This window comes from Hyperolius riggenbachi, chromosome 1, assembly GCF_040937935.1.
Source record: "Hyperolius riggenbachi isolate aHypRig1 chromosome 1, aHypRig1.pri, whole genome shotgun sequence".
Taxonomy (NCBI): Eukaryota; Metazoa; Chordata; class Amphibia; order Anura; family Hyperoliidae; genus Hyperolius; species Hyperolius riggenbachi.
In genome coordinates this window covers 325,510,755-325,523,035 of record NC_090646.1, presented here as the reverse complement: position 1 = coordinate 325,523,035, position 12,281 = coordinate 325,510,755, and the positions used below count along the sequence as shown (strand labels likewise).

Here is a 12,281-nt window from a genome sequence, read left to right as displayed (position 1 = left end):
CAGTTGGAACTGTGTCTCCTGCTCCTTGTCACCTCCTTTCAACCAAAAAGATGGCTGCCCCCATGACAAAGATGGCAGCCCCCATGAATCACAAACATTTGCCTGTTCTTTTAAAACAGGGTGGGTAAGAGATTATATTACCTATCTATTCTAATTAACATAACTAATGTAACTTGATGACAGTATGTTTGTTTAGGCTGAAGTTCCCCTTTAAGGACTTTGCACTTTTTTTCCATTCAGACCACTGCAGCTTTCACGGTTTATTGCTCGCTCATACAACCTACCACCTAAATGAATTTTTGCTCCTTTTCTTGTCACTAATAAAGCTTTCTTTTGGTGCTATTTGATTGCTGCTGCGATTTTTACTTTTTATTATATTCATCAAAAAAGACATGAATTTTGTCAAAAAAATGATTTTTTTAACTTTCTGTGCTGACATTTTTCAAATAAAGTAAAATTTCTGTATACATGCAGCACAAAAAATGTGGACAAACATGTTTTTGATTAAAAAAAACCCCATTCAGCCTATATTTATTGGTTTGGGTAAAAGTTATAGCGTTTACAAACTATGGTGCAAAAAGTGAATTTTCCCATTTTCCAGCATCTCTGACTTTTCTGAGCACCTGACATGTTTCATGAGGGGCTAGAATTCCAGGATAGTATAAATACCCCCTAAATGACCCCATTTTGGAAAGAAGACATCCCAAAGTATTCACTGAGAGGCATAGTGAGTTCATAGAAGATATTATTTTTTGTCACAAGTAAGCGGAAAATGACACTTTGTGACAAAAAAAAAAAAAGTTTCCATTTCTTCTAACTTGCGACAAAAAAAAAAATGAAATCTGCCACGGACTCACCATGCCCCTCTCTGAATACCTTGAAGTGTCTACTTTCCAAAATGGGGTCATTTGTGGGGTGTGTTCACTGTCCTGACATTTTGGGGGGTGCTAAATTGTAAGCACCCCTGTAAAGCCTAAAGGTGCTCATTGGACTTTGGGCCCCTTAGCGCAGTTAGGCTGCAAAAAAGTGCCACACATGTGGTATTGCCGTACTCAGGAGAAGTAGTACAATGTGTTTTGGGGTGTATTTTTACACATACCCATGCTGGGTGGGAGAAATATCTCTGTAAATGACAATTGTTTGATTTTTTTTTACACACAATTGTCCATTTACAGAGATATTTCTCCCACTCAGCATGGGTATGTGTAAAAATACACCAAAAAAAACACATTATACTACTTCTCCTGAGTACGGCGATACCACATGTGTGGCACTTTTTTGCACCCTAACTGCGCTAAGGGGCCCAAAGTCCAATGAGTACCTTTAGGATTTCACAGGTCATTTTTGTTTCAAGACTACTCCTCACGGTTTAGGGCCCCTAAAATGCCAGGGCAGTATAGGAACCCCACTAATGACCCCATTTTAGAAAGAAGACACCCGAAGGTATTCCGTTAGGAGTATGGTGAGTTCATAGAAGATTTTATTTTTTTGTCACAAGTTAGCGGAAATTGATTATAATTATTTTTTTTTCACAAAGTGTCATTTTCCGCTAACTTGTGACAAAAAATAAAATCTTCTATAAACTCACCATACTCCTAACGGAATACCTTTGGGTGTCTTCTTTCTAGAATGGGGTCATTTGTGGGGTTCCTATACTGCCCTGGCATTTTAGGGGCCCTAAACCGTGAGGAGTAGTTTTGAAACCAAATGTCGCAAGATGACCTGTGAAATCCTAAAGGTACTCATTGGACTTTGGGCCCCTTAGCGTACTTAGGGTGTAAAAAAAGTGCCACACATGTGGTACCGCCGTACTCAGGAGAAGTAGTATAATGTGTTTTGGGGTGTATTTTTACACATACCCATGCTGGGTGGGAGAAATATCTCTGTAAATGACAATTGTTTGATTTTTTTTTACACACAATTGTCCATTTACAGAGAGATTTCTCCCACCCAGCATGGGTATGTGTAAAAATACACCCCAAAACACATTATACTACTTTTCCTGAGTACGGCGGTACCACATGTGTGACACTTTTTTGCAGCCTAGGTGCGCTAAGGGGCCCAACGTCCTATTCACAGGTCATTTTGAGGCATTTGTTTTCTAGACTACTCCTCACGGTTTAGGGCCCCTACAATGCCAGGGCAGTATAGGAACCCCACAAGTGACCCCATTTTAGAAAGAAGACACCCCAAGGTATTCCGTTAGGTGTATGACAAGTTCATAGAAGAGTTTATTTTTTGTTAGTGAAAAATGACACTTTGTGAAAAAAAAACAATACAAATCAATTTCCGCTAACTTTTGACAAAAAATAAAATCTTCTATGAACTCGTCATACACCTAACAGAATACCTTGGGGTGTCTTTTTTCTAAAATGGGGTCACTTGTGGGGTTCCTATACCGTCCTGGCATTTTACGGGCCCAAAACCGTGAGTAGTCTGGAAACCAAATGTCTCAAAATGACTGTTCAGGGGTATAAGCATCTGCAAATTTTGATGACAAGTGGTCCATGAGGGGGCAAATTTTGTGGAACCGGTCATAAGCAGGGTGGCCTTTTAGATGACAGGTTGTATTGGGCCTGATCTAATGGATAGGAGTGCTAGGGGGGTGACAGGAGGTGATTGATGGGTGTCTCAGGGGGTGGTTAGAGGGGAAAATAGATGCAATCAATGCACTGGGGAGGTGATCGGAAGGGGGTCTGAGGGTTTGGCTGAGTGATCAGGAGCCCACACGGGGCAAATTAGGGCCTGATCTGATGGATAGGTGTGCTAGGGGGTGACAGGTGGTGATTGATGGGTGTCTCAAGGTGTGATTAGAGGGGGGAATAGATGCAAGCAATGCACTGGCGAGGTGATCAGGGCTGGGGTCTGAGGGCGTTTTGAGGGTGTGGGCGGGTGATTGAGTGCCCTAGGGGCAGATAGGGGTCTAATCTGATAGGTAGCAGTGACAGGGGGTGATTGATGGGCAATTAGTGGGTGTTTAGGGTAGAGAACAGATGTAAACACTGCACTTGGGAGGTGATCTGACGTCGGATCTGCGGGCGATCTATTGGTGTGGGTGGGTGATCAGATTGCCCGCAAGGGGCAGGTTAGGGGCTGATTGATGGGTGGCAGTGACAGGGGGTGATTGATGGGTGGCAGTGACAGGGGGTTATTGACAGGTGATCAGTAGGTTATTACAGGGAAGAACAGATGTAAATATTGCACTGGCGAATTGATAAGGGGGGGTCTGAGGGCAATCTGAGCGTGTAGGCGGGGATCCGGGTGCTAGTAACCCGCCGGCGCTTCCAAACGGCCGGCGGGTTACAGCGCGAGGTGGGCGGAGCCAGTCCTCGGCGGCCGATCGCGTCACGAATGACGCGATCGCGCCGCCCATGCCTGTAAAAGGACCGCCGCCATTTGTCAATACGGCGGTCCTTGCGGGGTCCACTTCCTGGCCGCCAATTGTATATACGGCGGTCGGGAAGTGGTTAAATAGGCCGCCTCCCCCCACGTGACCAACGTGCCTGACGCCAGAACACCGCATGGGCGCTAATTGCCTACAACAAAGATGGCCACGGCTTCCCTCGGAGACCCAGAATCCTGCTCAGGAAACTCCACACATGTGCACTGCGGACTACCGCCCGCCTCCTCGAGTCATGCCACTCCCGGCGCCATCAGAGAGTCTCCATGTCTGCCGGAGCGCCCGAAAAACAAAAATAAAGCACTAACCTGCCATACTGCTGGGCAATGAGGCAAGCGACCGTGGTTCCCCCTCAGCCTTACACTGATTTACAGGTGCTTCTGCTGAAAATAAAAACTTTGCAGGAACCAATTCATGGCACATTTAGTAGCCAGAAGCAGGACAAGAGCACTTGCCCCCTTTTGAAACAATAAAATATATATCTAAACAGAGATAAGGAAAACAGATGGAAAAGAGAACAGATAGAAGAAACATAGTACAGGTGCTATAGTGTCTGAGGACAAAAAAGAGAATGCGTCGACCGGGTCATGACCTAACTTATATAATCTTTGAATTGGTCCTATAGGGGTTAGAGGGGCGGTGCTAACCCATAGAGTATGCCGACATGGAGGCACCAGGGAAAAAGGATTTAACCACTTGAGGACCCACCCTTTACCCCCCCTTAAGGACCAGCGCTGTTTTAGCTGATCTGTGCTGGGTGGGCTGTGCAGCCCCCAGCACAGATCAGGGTGCAGGCAGAGCGACCAGATCGCCCCCCTTTTTTCCCCACTAGGGGGATGATGTGCTGGGGGGGTCTGATCGCTCCTGCCTGCCGGGTGTTGCGGGGGGCACCTCAAAGTCCCCCTCCGCGGCGAAATCCCCCCCCCCCTCCCTCTCCTACCTGGCCCCCCTGGTGATCTGGGCTGCACAGGACGCTATCTGTCCTGTGCAGCCAGTGACAGGCTGTCCCCTGTCACATGGCGGCGATCCCCGGCCGCTGATTGGCCCGGGATCGCCGATCTGCCTTACGGCGCTGCTGCGCAGCAGCGCCGTACAATGTAAACAAAGCGGATTATTTCCGCTTGTGTTCACATTAAGCCTGCGAGCCGCGATCGGCGGCTCGCAGGCTATTCACGGAGCCCCCCGCCGTGAATTGACAGGAAGCAGCCGCAGAATTGCGTCGCTGGTCCTGCAGCTGCCACTTTGCCGACGCACGGTATAAGTGTGCGGTCGGCAAGTGGTTAAACAATGATGCTGGCCAGCTTCCCTGCTCGCTACACAGGTTTTTAGCAGTTGGACAGAGCAACTGCCATTCACTATGTGCTTTTGAAAATAAATAAATCCCTGAGAATCCCCTATGAAGAGATGGACTAGCCCAAGACCTGTCACTTCTGTCAGAATTCTACTACCTACTGTAAGTGATAGCAACATAGGAAAAAAGTAATTTTTAGCTCATTTTACTCTGGAAAAAACATACTTTTTATTTGTATACGTTTGCACATATTTTACATTTTACAATTTTTCGCCATGGTGCCCCTTTAACTTATCTGTGTTTGGCACATGGGAGGGAACAGAGAGCGCTGAGGAAACGCATGAAAATGCAGTGAGGGCTGGAACCCACTACAAAACTCTATCGTTAATAGCAATTGTTAGCGTTTTGTACGAGTGATTTGTATAAGGGATTTCATGAGCGTTTTCGGTAGCGATTTTAAAAAGTGTAATTAATTTGCCAGCGGTTGTGGAGTGATTAACGTTTTAATTTCTGTTTGGTCCTTTCAATTAATTTTAATTTTGTTACAGTGTGCAGTAATGTACAAACGCTAGCAAAATCGCTCTGTGTAGGTTTTGACAAGCGATTATGCCAGCGTTTATATACTTTACATTGAAGAAACGCTAAAAATGCTGCATGTCCTGCGTTTGCGATTTTAGTAATCACAATCGCTCCAGTGGAATTTGACCCATCCAGTAACATTAGCTGAGCGTTACAGGGAAATCGCTACTGGTTTAAATTGCTCCCTAAACGTACACAAAATCGCTCTAGTGGGTTCCAGCCCTAAGAACATAAATCCATGCATAAATCCATCCATCCCATCCATCATTTCTATGCAACAGCCTTTAAAGAAGAACGAAATGAGAAGAAAAGAGAGATAGAAGGGTTAACAGCTAGACATCCTCTAATAAAGGGAAGACTGGGAGTTATCATATCGACAAGGTGAGAGTGAATAATTTGGATAAATTATACCAGGACTCTTCTAGTTTAACGCATGCGCACACAAGGGATCAGGGTCGTACATACGTGTGCCTCGAATTAATGTAAAAAGGCATAAATATACGTAATGTAGTTATGCGGTGGAATCTTATGACGCGTGGTTAGCCGCATATTGACTATATTATTCACACAGATACTGGCGTTCTTTTAGGTCGCCCTTACTGAGGACCTGGTAATGCCGCGCCCCCATCGTTTCCATTTGTGCCCTGAGCCCTCCTTCCCCCTGCATAACAAAAAGAAAAAAAAAAACAATATGGCAGCGGCCAGGTTATGTCTGTGACTACATATAACTATCATTGCTATATTTTTATAAAATGCTGAAGAGTACGAGTTATTTTCGGGGAGTGGAGTGTCCTTTCAGAGAAACTTGCCGTCGTCCTTACTGTCACTTTAGGCACCGAGGAAGGCTGGTCCGGAGTGATGTTGGAGGAGGAGAGGCCCGCAATAGCACAGCAGGTGATCTTCCCATTTTAGCTGCCCGGGTGGTTGTATTTCGGCGCTCGATGAATGTGTATAAAGTATTGCTAGAAGCATTTTACTGCTCTGTCTCATGTGATTTCAGATTAGTTACTTTGAGTTATTCTGCACTTTGACTCTTGGTTATTTTCTAAATATTAAATATTTTGCAGGTAAAGAAGAACAAAAAACGTCTTCAACGTACAGTACTGAATAGGGTTGCCAGGTCGGCTGATGGAGAAAACCGGACAGGGGGTGGAGTTAGGGGCGGAGTCAGAAGCGCACTTTTATGTAGAGTGGGGCTAAGCAATAGGCTTTTTAAAAAATGTTTTTTACAGTATTTATATCGCACTGACATCTTCTGCAGCACATTACAGAGTACATAGCCATGTCACTAACTGTCCTCACCAGTACATGCACATAAGAGACCACTTTTCACCAGTAAATGCACATAATAAGAGACAGAGCAGAAAACTATTACAAAACTGGAAAACTATGCAAATAATGCAATAGTTGCCCCCAGCATAGGTTAGATAGGTAGGTGCCCCCAGTATAGGTCATTTAGGTAGGTGTCTCCAATATAGGTAGCCAGTATAGTTGTCACCTGTATAGGCTAGCTAGGTAGGTAGGTGCCCCCAATACAGGTTAGATAAGTGCCCCCAGTATAGTTTAGATAAATAGATGCCCCATAACCCCAGTATAGGTTAGATAGGTAGCTGCACCCCAGTATAGGTTAGATAGGTAGGTGCCCCTCAGTATACGTTAGATAGGTAGGTGCCCCCCAGTATAGGTTAGATTAGGTAGCTGCCCCCCCTTCCAGTATAGGCTAGATTAGACAGGTGCCCCCCAGTATAGGTTAGATAGGTAGCTGCCCCCCCGCATAGGTTAGATTAGGTAGGTGCCCCCCAGTATAGGTTAGATAGGTAGCTGCCCCCCAGTGTAGGTTAGATTAGGTAGGTGCCCCCCAGCGTAGGTTAGATTAGGTAGCTGCCCCCCAGTGTAGGTTAGATTAGGTAGGTGCCCCCCAGCGTAGGTTAGATTAGGTAGATGCCCCCCAGGATAGGTTAGATAGGTAGCTGCCCCCCAGCGTAGGTTAGATTAGGTAGGTGCCCCCCAGGATAGGTTAGATAGGTAGCTGCCCCCCAGCGTAGGTTAGATTAGGTAGGTGCCCCCCAGGATAGGTTAGATAGGTAGCTGCCCCCCAGCGTAGGTTAGATTAGGTAGGTGCCCCCAGGATAGGTTAGATAGGTAGCTGTCCCCCATAATGGAGGGGGGAGCCGGAGCCGCGGGGAGGGCAACCCGACCTCTCCCTCCCTCTCCCGGGCCGCCCTCCGTGCTCCCCCCTCAGATGTATAGTGAGCAGCAGCAGCCGCCAGGGAGGGAGCGCTGTATACAACATACCTCCCTGGCTCCAAGCGATGCTCTCTCGTCGCCGGTCTTCTCCCATCTGCCTACACGCGTATACATACGCTGCTTCCGGCTAAACAGGAAGCAGCGTGTGTATAAGCGTGTATGCAGAGAGGAGAAGACCGGCGACGAGAGAGCAGCGCTTGGAGCCAGGGAGGTATGTTGTATACAGCGCTCCCTCCCTGGCTGCTGGGGCTAGAAATGGGCAAAAGGCATAAAACCGGACATCTTAATTGTCGGGTTTAACATGCCTTTTTGGACAGGACACAGCGGCCAAAAACCGCACTGTCCGGTCTAAAACCGGACACCTGGCAACCCTAGTACTGAACTGGGACTAGTTCAGCTCAGTTTGTTGTATTAATCCTGTCCATGGCTTGTGGGTTTTTGTAAGGCTATAAAAACCTATGCAAGCAATCTGTTTTTTTTCTGTTCTAATGAACGGAACACAAGTTTCGGTAGTCTAGATGATTTCGGATCAGCCAGATGAAGTGATGCCCACCGATATGTGGGTGGCAACATGGATTTGAACACACAATAAACACTGATGCCCAATGTAACAAACTGATCTATTTGAAACTAAAAATGGGTCCTTTTTTTTTTACATTGGACGGGATCAATTTTTGATTCATGCAGTGTGAACCCAGCCTTATGGTGCCCAAACATGGTACCTTTTTTTTTCTTTTTTGATTTCTTTTGATTATCCGGTTAGATTAAATATAAAGATTTTTCCAACATGTCCAATCATAAATGTTTTTATTGTACCATGTATGGGCACCATAAGCGGAGCAGTGCTTTTCAGCGCTGCTAGATTTGGGCGCAGCCGGCGCCTCCATAGACTACAATAGGAATCATCCTATTGCAGCGCTCAGTGAGTAACGTCGGCTCCATCTGAAGACGGAGCCGAGGTTGCTTCAAAACATAATAATTCGTCCTCCAGCAATCGCTGGAAGCCGAATTATTTCATTCCCCCACCATCCATGTCGGCCTGGAGGGGGAATAGTAATTAAATCGGCCCGGACTTGTGCAGAAGCAGGATCAGCCATATACCGCTGTATCCTGCGCCCAAGTCTACCGGCGCCGATTTCAAATGTACTCACCATAAGGGCCACACTTGGCCGATCTGCATGCAGTTCCCTGCAATGCAAATTTGCAATAGACAAACAGCCCTTGAAAAAATTGTCTCTGTTCATATCTTACACAAATGTTTGCGTGTGGGGGAAAAATATGACCGCCTATTGCATTTTTTTTCCAGTGTGTGCAAAAATTACACTTTGCCCATTTTCTGCACATGCAATTGTGAGTTCTACCTCTGTAAATTGGAGTGCCATATTTTTCAAGTGGTCCTTTACTTTCAGCTGCTAATCATGAAATCTTGTGCTTCTATACATTGTCATGGCCAGATTTCTTACTAGGTATGGTAGGCTCGTGCCTACAGGCGACTGATGTGGGAGAGGTAGCTCACATGGCCTGCCCTATTAGAGCCAATTGAGCATCTGCTTAAGGCGGCACAATATTCTTGGGTGCTGGCAGGACTCCTTCCCGAGTGCTCCCCTCCTTTTCCTCCCCATGCAGAGCATAGTGAAGCGCTTATTCGCCAGCTCTTGGCATTCCAGCGTCAGTATCTGTCATCAGTTCCGTCTTCATGGCTACAGTGTCGTCTTTGTCTGGCCTGCCAGTACGTGTCTGTGGGTCTCATTGAAGAGTAATACTCCGTAGCCATAGGAAGGACGCTGGCTGCATGGCTGGAGAGAGATGCCGTTGTTAGAATGGCGAGAGCCGGTTACCAATCTCCTGACTGTGTTCCGCTTGTGACTCTGCATGCGGGGGCAGGGGACAAATCTGCTACCTATACTGTGTGTGTGAGGGGGATATCGGCTATCTAAACTGGGGGCCTACCTGACTGGGCACATCTGGATACCTATACTGGTTGTCTATCTAATACTGGTAGGGTGTACCTTGGGGTACCTATACTCAGGGACACCTCCAGCTACCTATGTTGGGGGGGGGGGGGGAAACCTCTGGCTATCTAATACTTGGAGGTGGGAAAAACCCTCATAGGAAGGTGAAAAAATGGAGGGAGCTATGTACCACATATAACATTTTGAAAAATACTTATTTATCTAACTTGTTTTAACACAGACTAAAAACAAACTACTGTATACACTTAGGGCCCGTTTCCACTATAGCGTTGCGGAATCGCCGGCGAATCACCGCAGGCAAATCGCATGCAGGTGCGATTCCGCATGCGTTTTTTTGCCGCGATTTCGCATAGGTGAGGCTATGCGAATTTAACCATGTCACTGCCTCTGTAAATTAACATTAATACCTATGCGAAATCGCATGCGAAATCGTGGCAAAAAACGCATGGGGAAAACGCATGCGATTTCCCTATTAAATACATTGCGTGCGATTCGCCTGCATTCCACACGCAGGCGAATTCTGAGGGCCCTACCCTGCAGATTTTTTCTGCACAGGAAAACGTGCGGGGAAACGCACAAGTGGAAACAGTCCCATCCACTTGTACTGACTGTGCGAATCTGCATGCGGATTCGCGATAGTGGAAACGGGCCCTTAGAGGTGTACATTTCGCTAATACTTAGGGGTAGCTCTGAGTATGCAATACTTGAGGACACCTTTAGCTATTTAACCACCTTAGCGGTATGGACGAGCTCAGCTCGTCCATGACCGCCGCGGTGGATTGCTCAGGCCTGGTGGGCCGACTTTTCACAATTTTTTTTTTGTACCGATCGCTGCCGCGTTACATTCCCCCCCCCCCCCGAGACCCTTTGCGCAGCCTGGCCAATCACCGCCAGGCTGCTCTCTGGGGTGGATCGGGACTCCCTCCGTCGCCATGACATGGATGATGTCATCCCGATCGTCGCCATGGCGACGGGGAAGCCAAACAGGAAATCTCGTTTTGAACGGGATTTTCTGTTTGCTCTGATCGCCGGAGACGATCGGAAGGGGTGGGGGGATGCCACTGCACAGTGGCTATCATGTATCTAGCGCTAGGCTAGTTACATGATTTAAAATAAATAAAACCTGCTGCGACGCCACCCTGGCGATTTTAATAGAACGCCAGGGTGGTTAATATTGGGGGTCACCTGTGGCTACCTAATATGGAGCTAGTCTACTTTAGTGGAGCTAGCAAGACTCCTCATAGCAATTCTGCAATCACAGCACAAAGTGTTGTGATTGGCTGAATAGTCTGGGCGTAGCTTACCACAAGCTATCTGAAACCTAGCAGTTTGAGAGGGTGCCGTCAACCCAGTTACATTACCAGAATTTCCCTATGACATTTCTTGCTGGGTCCCCTAAAGTAGACTAGCCCCCCTAATACTATTTATGGCACATCTGGCTTCCTAGTAATATTGGGCGCACACCTGACTCCTTAAAATTATTTGGGGTACACATTTGGCCACCTAATACTAATATACCTGGCTACTCAATGCCTGATACCTCCAACAACACAAGGTTCCTGGTAGTGGCAGGTGCGACCACTGCCTTAGCCACAGTCCTGTGTGTAGCAAATGGGTGTTTGAAAGTGTGTAGTGGAGGGTTCAGGGCACCATAGTCTAGTTTCGATTAGAGTTTGACGCACTGGTGCTGTGCTGACATCACTGCTCCAGTATAGAGAGCTGGATGGGAAGACTGCTTGGGGATATTAACATCTGAGCAATTCCAGGATAGTGAGTATGAGCACAGGAAGCGGGGGAGATGTGACAGCCGGGCTGGCCAGGGCACTTGCCAGCACACTTATGGTGGTTCCAAGAGTTTTCTTGTTGGGATTGTAGGTCCATGGATTGCGAAGTCTAGGGCATCAGAACTTCTGTGCATATAGCAGGGCTGTGGAGTCGGTACAAAAATCATCTGACTTCTCAGTTTATGAAAGCACCGAGTCCAACTCGAGGCACCCAAACTCACTTCGACGACTCGACTCCAACTCTGAATCCATCCCTGGCATATAGGCTCCTGTAATGTAAATCTGGGTCTGTCTGTTGCTATATCATAGGGTTTTGCTGAGGATTTAGTAAGCAGAATCTATGAAGCTGAGTTTTGCCTTGATCAATACTTTCATGGTCATGGACACATGCCTCAGCCTCCAGGTCACTTGTGGAGAATATGTATTTGTGGTGTACCCCACTCCTTGAAAATTAAAAGTTCTGGTGTTCAGTTCGCCCTCTTCCTGAGGTAGTCTTTCAACTCAAATAGATGGTTACTACATTCTGGCTGCCTTTTAAATGCTCTGTTGTTGGGGAAACAATTGACTTTTCTGCCTTTAGGAAGATGTAATGAACTAGAGTAACTAAAGCAGGACTCTGAGACCCTGAGTTCTTATTTGCACGTTCAGTTTTGCTTTTGTTGTCTCAAGTAAAACAGTGAACCCTTTCCCTTCAGCATTAGGCTCGTCCCACACTTGTCTGTTTCCAGATTGGATCCGTGTAAAACGTTCGACGTGGATTTGATCTGGATGTAGGGCACGTTCTACGTCCGCACATCGATCGCGTTGGTACGTACGCGTCAGCTGCTCACCTGTCTCGCCGCCGTTCGGTCCCTTCCACTGCCTGGAGGCCAGCAGAAGCATGGTTTTCCATAGGCTGCAACAGGCCAATTCTGCCTAGCAACAGGGAGAATTTTCATTGGTTCAACTTGAACCCATTAGAATTGTTTCTGTTGCTGAGGATTCCTATTGGTATGTTGCAGCCCCAT

General features: G+C 46.9%; 1 protein-coding gene and 1 long non-coding RNA gene across 8 annotated transcripts in view; one reads left to right on the top strand and one right to left on the bottom strand.

The window, feature by feature from the left end:
- Positions 1–6,401, bottom strand: part of LOC137509945 (uncharacterized) — a 52,822-nt gene extending 46,421 nt beyond the window's left edge. The window contains exon 1 of one of the 2 annotated variants that reach the window (XR_011020502.1): positions 6,370–6,401. This is a non-coding gene — a long non-coding RNA (uncharacterized lncRNA). Of the gene's footprint in view, positions 1–6,079 lie in introns of both variants that reach the window. The other variant, XR_011020501.1, reaches the window with a different exon arrangement.
- Positions 5,920–12,281, top strand: part of REXO1 (RNA exonuclease 1 homolog) — a 373,818-nt gene continuing 367,456 nt past the window's right edge. For all 6 annotated transcript variants that reach the window (XM_068233863.1, XM_068233861.1, XM_068233862.1 and 3 more), the window contains exon 1: positions 5,920–6,164. In XM_068233863.1, the coding sequence (XP_068089964.1) occupies positions 6,023–6,164 (142 nt within the window). In that variant the 5' untranslated portion in view covers positions 5,920–6,022. The remainder of the gene's footprint in view (positions 6,165–12,281) is intronic.